Genomic DNA, 15,345 nt, shown 5'->3' with positions numbered 1-15,345 from the left:
AGTTGGGTTGATATCACTAAAGTGTTTCAGCTGAAAATATCTGTTAGTCTATAAGGTGCCACAGGACTTCTTGTTGTTCTTGAAGATACAGACTAACATGGCTACCTCTGTGATAGCTGAAAATAAAATAATCCAAAGAAATCAAAATGTTTCATTTTGACATTTTTCCTAATGACACATTTAAAATGTTTTCATTCAAAATTACTTTTTCTTTCAAAAATTTCCTTTAATTTTTTGTTACAGAACCCAGACAGAAACATATAAAACTCTTGACATCAAACCAAAGTGTTTCATTTTGGAGTTGAACAAATTTTGTTATATGTTTTCTTACATATTTTAATTGGCTACTTCTTTTAAATATTTCATTTTATATTTGAGGTAAAAGCAATTGGGAAAAAGAGTTGCTAGTGAATGAAAAAAAATGGTTCATCACAAAGATCTGCAAAAGACAGCCCATTTCTTTCTAACAGTGATTAACTACTAGGGAACAAAGTAAAGCAGCTTCTAAGCTACACTTTCTTTCATTGCAGCAGAAGGAAAACCCAAGACTGCACATTTCTGCTTTAGTAAAATATTTGATTGGAAATTCCTCTAATGTTAATGTATATTGAACTCTGGTTCAAGATAGAATATGCCACCACTTTTTAAAATTCATGTCTTTCCTTTCTAAAAGCCTTATTAGTGTATAGTTTGAGGCTGAAAAATTGAAGAAAACAAGTCTAATGGCAAGGTCACAGACAGTTTTATTGTGGGTCCACATGTAGGCATGTGGCTTGTATTTTATTTAAAACCTTATGCTTTTTGCAAGTAAGGTAAGACTTTGTTTACCAAAGAACAGAAAAAGCTCAGAAGATTATTTTCTAAGATAACAGTGGGGTGCTAAAAACTAACAATATCCAGTTTCAGGCCACAACCTTAATATATAGCATTTAATGGCTGTTACAAGAAAAGATTTAAAATATATATTTATAAGTTGTAATACAACTCAAGCAAAAAAGGAGTTACAAAAATCTGTTGTAGGGACTTCTCTGACTAGCCTGCAAGACTTCAAATACGTTTCCAGACAACAATTATGTGAGGTCTTTGCTGTGGTGCAGACCAGTGTTTCATGAGTTTCTTTGCAACTGAGGAGTGGATGTCTGACTTCCTAAATTGTGTCAGGGAAATCTTACGTGCGACACTGATCAATGGACCAATTTTTGTGAAACACTAGTGTTGACAGTCAGAATCATCCATTTGACTTTGTAAATCTGTGAGTGTCTTTGTAATTAGTCACTCCTGGATAATTAAAAATTGTTGGTCTTAAGTCTTTTACCCATCCCTGCTGTCAGAGTTTGCTGGCATTTATCCCTGACACAGACATTCCCTATGGGACTGGTTAGCACTGTCCTGTACTACTTCATGCTCTTGGGGATTGCAGGCCATCTATGGCTGATTCTTGCAGAGATCTGCTGGGCAAAAGAGAAATGTCATGTCTCTCTGTTCCCCTTCCCCACAGCCACCAGGATATTCATGAAGGGGAAAACAAAATTTTACTCAGAATTATCAGTGAATTAAAATTCCCAGGGTCACCAGCAAGCAAAGGGGGCAGTTGTCCAGGGGTCTGGCACTTTGAAAGGGCACAGGACTCCAGGCCCTTTAAATCATCGCCAGGGCCCCACATGGCATGGTCTGGGTGCCACTGATGGGAGGAGACTAGCCCCTAGCCTGCCCTTCTACACAAGGCCCCTCCCCTTAAAGGAGATCCCTGGACTCCCACAGCCAGCACGAAAGCTCCGGGACGGGGGCACTGACAAACAGGATCCAAGGCCTGATAACACTGCCCCCAGAGCTCCCATTTGGCTGGGAACAGGGAGCAATGCAGGGCAGGGTCACCAGTGGGGACTGCCCAGCCTTGACCCTCCCATCCCACGGTCCACCTTACACACACCCATATCCCAGCCCCCTGCCCTGACTCCTGTGCTCCCCAAATAACTCCAGCCCCCTTCTGAGTGCCCCCACACCCGAACCACAGCCCAGACTCCTGCCTAGAGCCCCTCATATACCCCAGCCCTCATTCCTGCACCCTCTATGTCCCCAACTCCCTTCCATGACTCCTGCACCCCCATACCCCATCCCTCTGCCACCCTATACACCCCATCCTCTGCCTTGAGCCACCCCACCCTTAAATTTCTTACAGGTGCTGCCCTGCCCTGATCCCTCACTTGGTTGTGGTAGGACAGGGCCTGTAAGCAATTCAAGTTATCTTCATCCCTGTTGTCAAATACTGTGACACTAGGGGCCATAAATGGAGCTTAGACAGAAAGATCACAGAATCCAAGGTGCCTTCACAATGGACAACGTACAGGCAGATGGCTACTCTCCTGTGAAGCTGCCATTGAATTCAGAAGCATACTGTGCTGTTGCAGCAGTCTACTGGCAAGTGTTTGGTGGAGAATCAGAGATTTTGTTATTATCCATGTAACTCATTACCAATAGTATGATTACTCATGGAGAAAGCTGGTGTTTTTAAAAATTGAGAAATGCTTATACTATGCCTCCATTTCCTTTTAACACCCTTAAAATTTGCTAATTGCCTTAGAGATTACATAGTCTCCTTCTTGAAGGATCTATAGAGAATACTGCATAAACGTGAGGTAAAAGCTATTTATGGTAGGCCTAGCTGACAATTTTCAATGTTGACCAGAAATACAAGGATTTTATCTACAGAATCTAAGATTCATTAGATTGTGATAGCATTGATAGCAAAGAGAGTAAATATAAAAACCAAGTCATTTTTTGAGCTCTAAAGAAGTTCTCTCTCTCTCTCTCTCTCTCTCTCTCTCTCTCTCTCAAAGGTAAACTTTTTTTCTGGTGAGTACAAGTGGTGTTAGTAACTGTACAATTTTTTTTTTTTTTTTTGGTTCAGTCTTGCAGGAAACCTGATAGCAATTCAATTAGAAAATGCAAATGAGGTCACATATTTCCCACTGGAGTGCTGAATTACCCCAGAGGAAACTGAGCGATATTCTAGCACAACAGTAAATACAATACTTAAGATAAAATTTTTCACACTGTTCTCATCTGACTGGCTGTAACAATTGAAAGTGTCAATGGGACCTGTGGGTATAGTTTGCCAACAAGCAATTGTTGTTTATGGAACTAATATTAGGCCTTTATGGCTCACGTCAGCATTTATGAAAAGATAAACTTGAGTGGGATAATATTCTAGAAGAAAATAACATCAGTTTGCTGGCTTTCCTTATCTGGAATTAGCTATGCATTGTTGGCTTTTCTAAAAACATGTACTATGGTTTTTTTTTCTGTCAAATGCATATTCAATTAACCAAATGCAAGAGATGAAAAAACTATGGGCTTGTAAAGAGCATCAGAGCTAAAGTTGTAATTCTTCAGAATACTCCGTGTTTCATACATGCAGACCCTGAAATCTTTCTAAAGTATATGGATAATTCTATTTTCATTCACTTCCTAGTCTCGTACATCTCCTCTTCTAGTGCATACAAAATGAACGAAGATCCTTATTGTTGTCTCTCACACCAGTGCTCTCCACCCACTTCTTTGAATCTCTTGAAGTCTGAATTCAGAAGTGCCTTCCTTGTATAGCCAAGTTCCCAAGGGCTAAATGGTCACTTTGGGGAAATGGTGTTTGCAAGTGGCTTGTTCATGATGGGGGAGGGATTTGTCAGAACTGGTCAGCTGTCTGCTGGCTGGGGAACTTTCCTAAGCTGAGAGCAGGACCAGATACAGTGATGAAATAGTGAGGTCCTGGAGACATGTCTGGATGAGGAAGGAGATGAGTCAGTGGGGTGTTTCCCTGATCACAATGTAATTTCTGCTCACTGTGCACACTGGTAAACCCACATGGGTGGATAGCTCAGTGAGAACAACTGGGGCTGAAGAAGCTATATATGGCAGTACATATAGTCATGCAGAGATGTATGATCAGAATGAAAAATGCCTCTGAGATACAATTCTGGGTATACTAAGGCCCTACTGACATTGCCACACCAGGCCCACACTTGGAAGAGGCTGATTAATGACTACATGGAGCCCACAAATATGTTTGGCACTGGGCCCACAGAGGGTACGTGTACACTACAGATTTTGTCAAAAGAAGGCCTTCTGGAAGATATCTTCCAAAAGAACTTCTTTCGAAAGAGAATATCCACATACAAACAAGGTTGATCAAAAGAGTGATCTGCTCTTTTGAAAGAGAGCATCCACAAAGACCTCTGTCTTTTGGAAGAATGGTCCAGGGATTGAAAAATTAAGCACCATGAGGACTTCTCTTTTGGAAAAAAAGGGCCTGCAGCACATCCACACATTTTCTTTCAATAGAAGTTTACAAAAGGGGACGCTCTTCCTGATCCAGGAAAGGAAATGCAATTTTGAAGGGCACACTGCATTCTTTCAATTTACATTCAAAAGAATGCATTTTATGTGTAAACACTCTATGGGATCTTTTGAAAGAGCCCCCTTCTTTTGAAAAATCTTTCAGAAGAACTTCCTAGTGTAGATGCAGTCAGAATGTTAGTCCAGCCCTGCCCATGTGTGGGGGGATATGGGCTAACTCAGAGGGCAACAAGGTAATGAAATTTGTCCCAACTAGGGCTATGATGTGTCCAATTTTGAGGGGACCTAGTAGTGTCTGATCACTGCAAGTGGGGGGAAGTGTTAGGTCATCAATCTGCACCAGCCCCTGCTCAGCTGGGTCCAGCTCCTACCAGCAGGCAGGAAGGTAGGCATCACATCAGGCTGTAGTTCCTGTCCCAGTCTTGGAGCAGATGGAGCCCACCTAGGGGGAAGGCAGACAGAAATGGTGTAGCAATGAGATCATCAAAAGCCTACCCAACCAGCCCTTTGTGCAACCTGGACACATGTTTGTTGTGTGTGGAGAAGCCTACATGCGGAGCACACACTGGCTCTCATGCACAAATAACACATGCAAACAGCTGGTTGCCCTGTTTGACCCCATAAACACCAGTTTCCTCATTCCAGTGGCAGACTTGGCATGCATAATAACATACGTTCATTTAGCATCTCCTTTGGGGGAGGTGGCCCTGTTAGAACTGCACTCAAACTTTTTCCTGTCAGCCGATGTGTTTTGGAAGTCTTTGTGGCTTGCCAAATCTGACAATTTTTCTTACTAATTGACTCTAATGTGATCTGTTCTATGCAGCCACACCGTTAACTGAAAAAAAAAAAAAGTAATGAATTTTTGCTTAACTGGCTGATTTAATTAAAAATGTTTTATACTGTAATTGTATGGTTTCTGTAAACGGAGAGGTAATTTTGTTTAATGAGTTCCTAACCAAACATAACATTCTTGACTGTGTGTAGCCAGATTTGATAAAGGTCACAAAAATGAAGATTTCACTGTTTGCTTTTGTAAATAGCAATGATCAGACAGCTTGATTTGGCGCTTGAAATAGCCAGGCTGGACTGGTTCCCCCTATTCCTGTTTATACCAGAAATTATTAACATAGTTTTGGGAACAGAGGGGGATCTTCTCTGTATCTGAACACTGTTCATTATCTTTAAAGTGGAAATACACTGCCAGAATCACATCCCATTGTCAATTAGTGGCTTCTCTGCAAACACATTAATTTAATGCCCATACTAAACCACTATGCACACTGGAACATCTTGCTGCTGAAATGCCAGTTTTTAGGGCACTTTTGACACAAATCATTCATGAATAGCAATTTAAGCTCTGTTGCTCATTGCACGTGACATGAAGCTATCTTTGATTAACTTCACCGTCGAGCTTGCAACTATTTCCAAATATGGCTGATAAGTGGCCATGATATATTTCCTGTAGGAATACAACAGAGAAAAAACAGATTTTTGATTCTCCCCCAGCACGCTTTCAACACAACAGCTCATACTAAAGTAATTGTAGTAAAAGAAGGTCTAAAATAAGAAGGGTCATTTTTCTACCACTTTCCCCCATCCCCCACCTTCCACTTTGGCAGATTCAGCAATGACCTAAATACAAAAGAATCAATTACCCTAAAATAAATACTCCTTTTGTTCTGAAAACCTTTCATTACAATCTGTAGGGGAAAAAAAAACAACAAAATGAAATCATTCTCCTTGCTAAAGATGAAAAGGTACAAAAAGGGGTTTATTTTTCCTCTGCTACCATTGCCAAAGTCAGCAAAATATTGTCTCCTTAGAACAGAAATGTATGCGGATGTTTATCCAGCCTCATTCTCATGTTCTCTCTGTTACAGAACTAGAATATATTTTCATTGTTTTATTTTGTGCTTTGGTAAATAGCATTATCTGTTGTCTTTCTCATAGCTACTAGCTAAAATGCTTCAGAACAAATACTTTTAAATATATATGTGGGAGGAAGGAAATGGTGATCCGTTTCAAAATATATTTTAGTGTGCAGGAGGAAGAGATGTATATTGGAGGATTGGGTTGAAGATTTATTGTTTTATAAAGAGTTGTCATTTGTTTGTTTATTTTTAAAAAAAAATCTAACCTCAGTAAAATATTGGGTTTGACAATAAGAACAAAACAAAAACCAGATTATTTATCTTCGGAAATGTGAATGACCCAAAGCTATAAAGAGGCAATGAAAATAATAAGACTAACAAATCAGAACAACACAAGCAAGTCGTAAATAACATTGATATTTTGGAAATGAAAACGATTTTACCTCTCCTCCCACCAAGGTTATTATTAATTCACAAAGCAAGAGTAATATATGTCAGCAGTGAATGCGACATGTTTCAATTCCAGGCCTGATTGCTATAAAATTAATAATCTTTAAAGAATATACCTTAAGACACTATTATTTATATGCAGAGAATGGCGGCTTATTTACCCAAACATTAGAGTGATCCAAAATGTTCAGCTAAGCAGGAACACAAAATATTATATTATGTAAATGCGATTGTGATACACTCTGCTGGATAATAACTTCCAGATGTCTCTGTAGCCAGAGGCTGACTGATATCAAAGACAGGTTGGCTGGAAGGGGAGAGGTGCCAGCTGGCTGGACTGGTTACTGCTAAGTGTAGCGGAAGGTGAAAGCTGGTATTACTTCACACACACTGATTTTATTTGTGGACTAGTGAAAAGATTGTGGCTCAGAGCTTTCCCTTTGCTATCTGAGATGGTAATTGTGGTTCTTGGAATCTCTGGTGTTATTCATCTTATGCGAGTTATTTCCTCTTTAGATCAATTTCATAAATGGGAGCTGAGTTTAGCACAACAGGCTACCCATGAAGAAAGTCTGGCAAGCCACAGACTAACAATAAGGAGCCTTTAAATACAGCCATCAGCCTAGTGGTACTTCTTGTCTTTGCAGTCAGTCCAATAGGCAAATGAGGAATCTCCAAGTTCTACAGGTCTGAAGATAAGTAGGTGGAAATCCAAGAAAGTTAGAGCTCCAACGACTGTCTGATGTTTTAAGTCGCATAATTTAAGCTTCCTTATGCTTTGTCCACACTATTGCTTTTGTCTGTAAAGTGTGTTGTCGGAGTATGAAAAACACACTTCTGATATACAAAATTTTCACCAACAAAAGCACTGGTGTGGATCGTGCTATGTCAGTGTGAGAAGCTCTCCTGCTAACTTGACTACTGCTGCTCATGAGGGTTGGCTTAATTGTGCCAGCAGGAGAGTTCTCAACCATTGGCCTGTGCTATGCTGGAGACCTTACAGTCGTACAGCTGCATTCATACACTGTATGGTCTGTAGAGTAGACAAATTAATTTTAAACTGTGATAGACACCTGCAGTGAGCAAACTTTTTGGCCATATCTCATTGTGGAATTGTATGGAGGACCATGAATGCTCACAAAACTGGAGGCTGGGGTGCAGGAGGAGGGGTGATAACTCTGGCTGAGGGTGAGAGCTCTGGCATGGGACTGGGAATGAGGGGTTAGGAGTGCAGGAAGGGACTACAGGCTGGAGCCAAGGAGTTTGGAGGGCAGAAGGGGGATTGGTGTTTGGGCGGGGGGGGGGTAAGGAACGTGGTGGGATGGGGGGCTCAGGAGTTGGCGCTCCTTGCCACATTCACCTCAAGTAGCTCCCAAGAGTAGCATTGATGTGTGTTTGTGAGAAAAGGGTGGCCGCTGTGGCTGACTGGGCTGAAAAGGTCAGTTGTTTTCGTAGTTTTAGATGTACTTTAATAACAAACTCTGTGGCCCCAGAAAGGGCTGGACATGATAGCTGCGTCTACACGTGCACGCTACTTCGAAGTAGCGGCACCAACTTCGACGTTAGGCGGCGAGACGTCGAAGTCGCTAACCTCATGAGGAGATAGGAATAGCGCCCTACTTCGACGTTCAACGTCGAAGTAGGGACCGTGTAGACGATCTGCGTCCCGCAACGTTGAAATTGCTGGGTCCTCCATGGCGGCCATCAGCTGGGGGGTTGAGAGATGCTCTCTCTCCAGCCCCTGCGGGGCTCTATGGTCACCGTGGGCAGCAGCCCTTAGCCCAGGGCTTCTGGCTGCTTCTGCGGCAGCTGGGGATCTATGCTGCAGGCACAGGGTCTGCAACCAGTTGTCAGCTCTGTGTATCTTGTGTTGTTTAATGCAACTGTGTCTGGGAGGGGCCCTTTAAGGGAGCGGCTGGCTGTTGAGTCCGCCCTGTGACCCTGTCTGCAGCTGTGCCTGGCATCCCTATTTCGATGTGTGCTACTTTGACGTGTAGACGTTCCCTCGCTGCGCCTATTTCAATGTTGGGCTGAGCAACGTCGAAGTTGAACATCGACATTGGCGGCCCTGGAGGACGTGTAGACGTTATTCATCGAAATAGACTATTTCGATGTTGGCTGCACGTGTAGACGTAGCCGATAAGTGGTATTGGAGGGCCAGGTTGCGCCTATACCTGAAGTAGGCTGAAGCATGGTTGGGGAAAGTGAGGCAAAAGTTGCTGCAGCACTACATGTGTACACAAGCAAGTGTACTGGGTTGGCAACTGTACTACACACACATACACTGATTTTACTGAGGATATGCCCACACTAGGCAAAGTACATCTACTGTAAGTAGACAATTCCAGCTACACCAATTGCATAGCTAGAATCAATGTATCTGTGCTGGGCTTCTTTGGTGGTTCTTACTGAACTAGGTTGGTGGGAGAGTTTCTCTCATCAACCTCCCTTACTCCTCGCATCTCCTGAGGAATACAGGTGTTGACTGCGACCCTGAGAGGCCGATTTCATGTGTCCCTACCAGACACTAAATGTATGTGACTCTGTCTCTCCATGGCAAAGCTGTAGAAGAGAGGGGAAACCATTTCTCCATTTTAAAATAATGGGAGCACACAGTAAATGCTGAAATTTGACTTTTCATGGGAAGAGAAGTCATGCATTAAAAAAAATTGGTACCTGTCATCTTATTTGAAGTACAATAGTGTGTGGGAGCCCCACTCATGGGCCAGGACCTCATGGTGAAGCTGCTGTGTGAACACGGAACAAAAAAAATGGTCCCTGCCCAAACAAACTTAATGTCTAAATAATACAGATATCCCTGCTATCTTCACAGTCCTTTCAGTAACTGTTCTTAATCAATCTGCCCCAATACGGTTATACCAAAATAGCAAGAAGAACCAGTTTTTACAATTCGGTAAAAACCTCAATAGTTAACAGCCACAATGCATTTGAATATGAGATGATCCGTAGTAAATAATGTCAAATCATACTTTTTGCAAACTCTATTTTAAGAACTGTGAACACAATCATGTCCCCTTTGAGCGGCAGCAACTTAATAAGCTCCTCTTAGGGTCCTTCACAATTCACATACCTGCTGAGATGGGCAACTTGCATAATGTCATTGACATCCCTCAACTCATCACAAGCACGAGAGAAGCCCAAGGCAGTATTAATGTCCTTCGTCTGCTGGCTGGTGATATCTGTGGCCATTTTTAGAGTTCTATCACTCACCGTCTTTGCAGACAGTAGGAGATCTCTAATGTTCTGAACAATTTCATTTGTTTTTAAATTCAATGTGCAACTGCTCTGATACTTTGATAAAGCATTCTTTTATATGTTTGCCATCCATGAATGGCTTTCCTCATTTCACAATCTCTTGTGTTGCCACAAGACTAGCCAGTGTTATGCTACTTGATGATTTGACCCATTTAGGAAGCGTGTTATTACTTTGCTCTGCTTTGTGTAGCAGCTCCTCCGTGGCTTTTTTTTTTTTCTTTTTTCTGGTGTCTCCAACTGTATGCTGTTTGACAAAAGTAGTTTGTTTTTTCGAGAAAAGGCCTCTTGAGGTTGCATTTTATGTTGTTGATGAATTTCTCATTGCAAATGAGACATAAAGGGAGCCCAGACAAACTTGATATAAATGTGAAGTATTGGGTCCATTCAGTTTGAAATTATCTGTTTTCATCTTCCATCTTTTCTCTTTTTGAAGCCATTCCAACCCCACTTTAATTATGCCAGTTTTACTTAAAGTTTAATTTCCATTTTCTTTCTAAAGATGAGTGTTGTCTTTCACAGCAGGAATGCTGCAAGTTTCCTTTTCAAAAATCAAGACTTTATTAGCAACATGATCAAAACACAGATACAGTATGATATCCCACAATGCATTGCACATATTAAAGGGAGTGTTATGCAAAGTTTCGAGATCATATATTGTTTGCTGTTTAGATATGAGTTGTTCATTGTTGGGCTTTAGACGCACACCATTAATCAAAAATAATCAGGAAGGGTTTTTGGTTTGTTTTTTTTACTTTGCACTTATAGTGTCAGGAGCCACAAAGAAGTCCTTAAAGAGACACATGTGGCTCTGGAGCCACAGATTGCAAAACCCTGCCTGAGACTAGCTACATATATGTACAGTTATTGCTAAAATATGGATAGTAAGGAACCAAATCACACTATTTCTCAATTTATAATTAATTTGTGTTTTGACGTGGGCAATAGTTGTTCTTTCATCCCATACATTGTCTTGAATTTCTTTTGCTTTATAGGGTTTGGACCAGGTTTTCATTCCTTCTCTGATTCATCATTATCCCAAGCAAATGCTTAAGTGCTCTTACTGTGGGTATGTTACTGAATTTCTGAATTTCTGTGGGTGTGTCTTCACTAGAGGGAAGATCATGCCTGCCAACGTTGATCTTCCAGAGTTCGATTTTGTGCATCTAATAGGGTCATGCTAAATCGAACTTCCAGAGTGCCTGCATTCTCCTGCTGAACATTTAAGAGTAAGGGAAGTCAATGAGAGTGCACCCTCTCATTGACCTCGCTTAGTGGAAAGGCCATGGAATCCTGAATTAAGGTACATGAATTCTATCCACAATTAATGTAGCTAGAATTGCATACCTTAATTCATCCTTCTGCTGTAGTGTAGAGCTGCCCTATGTCTCCTTTATAACTTCCATGAACTGACTGAATGTTTCTGCTGATCTCCTGATTTGCCTGTTCAATGTACAGTGCTCAATACACATTTTAAATATCATAAGAACATAAGAATGGCCATACCGAGTCAGACCAAAGGTCTTTCTAGCCGAGGATCCTATCTTCTGACAGTGGCCAATTCCAGCTGCCTCCAGGGAATGAATGGAAGTGGTCCATCATCATCATCAAGTGATCCATTCCCTGTTGGCTAGGGATGCCATTAATGGACATATCCTCCATGAATTTTTCTAGCTCTCTTTTGAACCCTGTTAAACTTCTGGTCTTCACAACTTCCTCTGGCAAGGAGTTCCACAATTTGACTGTGTGTTGTGTGAAAAAATCATTTTTTTTGTTTGTTTTAAACCTGCCACCTATTAATTTCCTTTTGTGATGCCTAGTTCCTATGTTATTGGAACAAGTAAATAACTTTTTTTATTTATTTTCCCCACATCAGTAATGATTTTGTAGACCTCTGTTATATCCCACCCCTTAGTTGTCTCTTTTCCAAACTAAATAGTCCAAGTCTTAACAATCTTGTTTCATATGGCAGCCATTCCATATCCCTAATCATTTTATTGTTCTTTTCTGAACCTTTCCCAATACCAAATTTTGTTTGTTTGTTGTTGGTTTTTAGATGAGGCAACCACATCTGCCCGCAGTATTCAAGATGTGGGTGTACCATGCGTTTATATAAAGACAAGAAGATATTCTCTGTCTCATTCTCTATCCCTTTTTTAATGATTCCTGATATTCTGTTTGCTTTTTTGACTGCTGCTGCACTGTGAATGAATGGTTTCAGAGAACCCTCCACAATGACTGCAAGATCTCTCTCCTGAGTGGTAACCGATACTTTTGTCCCCATCATTTTGTACGTATAGTTGGGATTATGTTTCCAATATGCATTACTTTGTATTTATCAACATTAAAATTCATCTGTCATTTTCTTTCCAAGTCACCTAGTTTTGTGAGAGACTTTTGAAGCTCTTCATAGTCTGCTTTGGACTTAACTGTCTTGATGAGTTTTATATCACCTGTAAATTTTGCCACCTCGTAACATCCAGGCTGAAAAGGAACCACTGGTAGAATGTAGAATTAGATTGGAACGTTTTCCTTTCTGTTACAGAAGGAGATGAAGTGTAAATGTAGTCCAGAGGAATTCATCTGCATTCCTCAAGATGTCATGCTATAGAGGATTCCCCTAAATCTGTCTGAAATATACCAAAGATTGTCCTCCTTGTGCCAAGCTGCTAAGGACCCCCATAAATCAGTGATTGCCAAATCAAGTATTTTTTAAAAATTAAAATGCAGCTCACAGTGCCCCTACTCCCCTCTTGTTCTCTGCTTAGCAGAGTGCATGGGCTGTGGGGAGCTTGGGGGCTCTGCCCTGCTGGGGAGTAGAGCGGATTGCACCCCAAAGGCATATATCACTCTCCATCAAGGATGATAAAACAGAGCAATGCCCCCACACATACCATCTACACTGAGCTGCAGAGCTGGTTGTTTGGAGGAAAGGACAGTGCTGAGGAGCCAGCTCCTGAGGTAGTCTCTCCCTCTTTTTATAGCTGCAGAACTTCTTCTGTCTCCCTGTATAATTTGGCCTTACCTAAGTAAAGGACAAGAGGGCTCAAATATACATTCCATTCTGGTCTTTATCCTGATTCAGGGAATGTAGCTAGGAGGAGTGTGGGCTCATGGGGACAACAGAGCAAGGTGTGTGTGTAGGGGGGGAGGAGTGTCTCCATGTCCCACAAAATGGGCGGAGCCTCAGTTGGAAGGGGCAGGACTGTGGCTAGCCTCCCCCAGGAAGCCCTTAGCTCTGCCCAGATCATGCTGCACAGTGCTCCACCAGGCCCAGGGCTCTAGGCACTGCCACTGCTGCAGTAGCAATGGCCAGGACCCCCAGGCCCTTTTGAATTCCCAGGACCCAAGGCTGTTGCCTCCTTTCCACCCCACTTTCACAGTAGTGAGCCTATGTGGGTGGGATGCTGTTGCATTCCAGTCAGTCCTGGTATACAGTAGCATCAATATGGCTTGAGAAAAAAATGCACTGGTGGGAAAGTTGAAATAGAATGCTTAGTATTAAGAGAGTAAAAAGGAAGCATGGTCCAGTGGTTAGGCCCTTAGCTTCAGCTTGTGGAGGCCTGAGTTCTCTTCCCTTCTCTGGTACAGATTCCCCATGTGACCTCAGGCACAAAACAGGGGGACTAGTATTAAGCATTTTTCTGACCCTCTGTTTTCCATGTGTAAAATGGGAATAAGAGTATCTCACATGGATGTAATGAGGATAAATACATTACTGGTGACAAAGTGCTCAGATTCCATGGTGAGGAGGACCTTTTTGAGTATTTGGATGGCTAGATCATCTGTCTCAGAATCCAAGAGGAGATGAGCAGTTGTTAACCAAGTGAAAACTGTTTCCCCAGCTGAAATGAACTAGGAAACTATATAAGCAGTTAGTATAATTAACCTTCCATGTTTGAGTTGGGCTTTAGATCCTTACAGATTCAAAATAACCTGCTGGCTCACTGGTGTTTAGAGGTGATCATTGCTGCTATTCCTGAGAATTCTTGGCTATTTCAGTCAAAAGAATGAACATTCATTCTCACCAGACTTTGTTACATTTGTCTTGCAGCTTTTAAAACAGCAGAAAAACATGTACAGCTTACTTAAACAACACAAGAGAAATTAAGGCCTTTAGAACACATCATCAACAAATAAAGATGAAAAAGATGTGCTGGGATTTTATAAAGAAGATTGTTGTTGTGAGGCACTTTTTGAAATTCGATACACCAAATTCAGAGGCGTGCCGACAATTTATTCTAATGCAGGAAAACATCATCAGGGCAACAAGAAAGCTAGTCACTGTTTAGTCACCTGCCAGCTAAGACTAAAAAGGCTGGAACTGCCTTGCCGAGCTGACACTAATTATGTCAGTATACACAGAGCTTTGGGATTCGTTTTAATTCTCAAGTCTGTCTTTAGTTCAGAGGCATTCCACTGTGTACCATCCCTTCAGAATCTGTCTCCACACTCAAATGCCAGTTATGTAAACTGATCCAAATACCTGGTCATCTGAGGAACCCCAAATGGGAACTGCAAACCAATTAATTTTTTAAGTATACATTTCCCCATGACTAGCATCTGATAGGCTTATTTGAAACACACATACATCTAAATAGCAGTAAAGTAGCACTTCAAAGACTAGCAAAATAATTTATTTGGTGAGCTTTTGTGGGACAGACCCACTTCTTCAGACCATAGCCATACCCGAACAGACTCAATATTTAAGGCATAGAGAACCAAAAATAGTAATCAATGTTGACAAATCATAAAAAAATGATCAAGGTGAGCAAATCAGAGAGTAGAGGGGTGGGGGTGGGGTTGAGTCAAGAATTCGATTAAGCCAAGTTTGCAAAAGAGCACCTATGATGACCCAGAAAATTTGCATCCCAGTTCAAACCACATGTTAATGTGTCGAATTTGAATATAAAAGAGAGTTCAGCAGCCTCTCTTTCCAAAGTAGTGTGAAAATTCCTCTTCAGTAACACACAGACTCTTGAGTCATTAACAGAATGGCCCACTCCATTAAAATGTCGGCATGGTATGTCTGGTATGGCTATGGTCTGAAGAAGTGGGTCTGTCCCGCAAAAGCTCATCACCTAATAAATTATTTTGTTAGTCTTTAAAGTGCTATTTTACTGCTTTTTTTTTTTGATAGTACATAGACTAGCACAGCTTTCTCTCTGTTACTATACTTCTTCATATTTTCTCTACTTCATACTGCCTATTGTCAGAGATTGAGGGAAAAGCACCTGTGTATTAAAGAAGGAGGGACCCTACCAAAAATCGTGTGCCTTATGCATGGATTAATTAGGATAACTTCAACAGTACCTACTTTTTCCTTTAAAAAAATACTGCAAGTGCCTCCAAGAGCCATACTATAATGCTATTTCCTTGTTCATCACTGACTAAA

General features: G+C 41.3%; 1 protein-coding gene across 1 annotated transcript in view; it reads left to right on the top strand.

Annotated features, from left to right (window-relative positions):
- Window positions 1–15,345, top strand: part of CDH4 (cadherin 4) — a 769,032-nt gene that overhangs the window by 465,031 nt on the left and 288,656 nt on the right. Inside the window, exon 4 of the mRNA XM_075011421.1 lies at window positions 10,074–10,076. Within this exon, the coding sequence (XP_074867522.1) occupies window positions 10,074–10,076 (3 nt within the window). The remainder of the gene's footprint in view (window positions 1–10,073; window positions 10,077–15,345) is intronic.

This window comes from Carettochelys insculpta, chromosome 17 (genome assembly GCF_033958435.1).
Source record: "Carettochelys insculpta isolate YL-2023 chromosome 17, ASM3395843v1, whole genome shotgun sequence".
Taxonomy (NCBI): Eukaryota; Metazoa; Chordata; order Testudines; family Carettochelyidae; genus Carettochelys; species Carettochelys insculpta.
The sequence above is the reverse complement of the archived record's forward strand: the minus strand, read 5'-3'. Positions and strand labels throughout refer to the sequence as shown.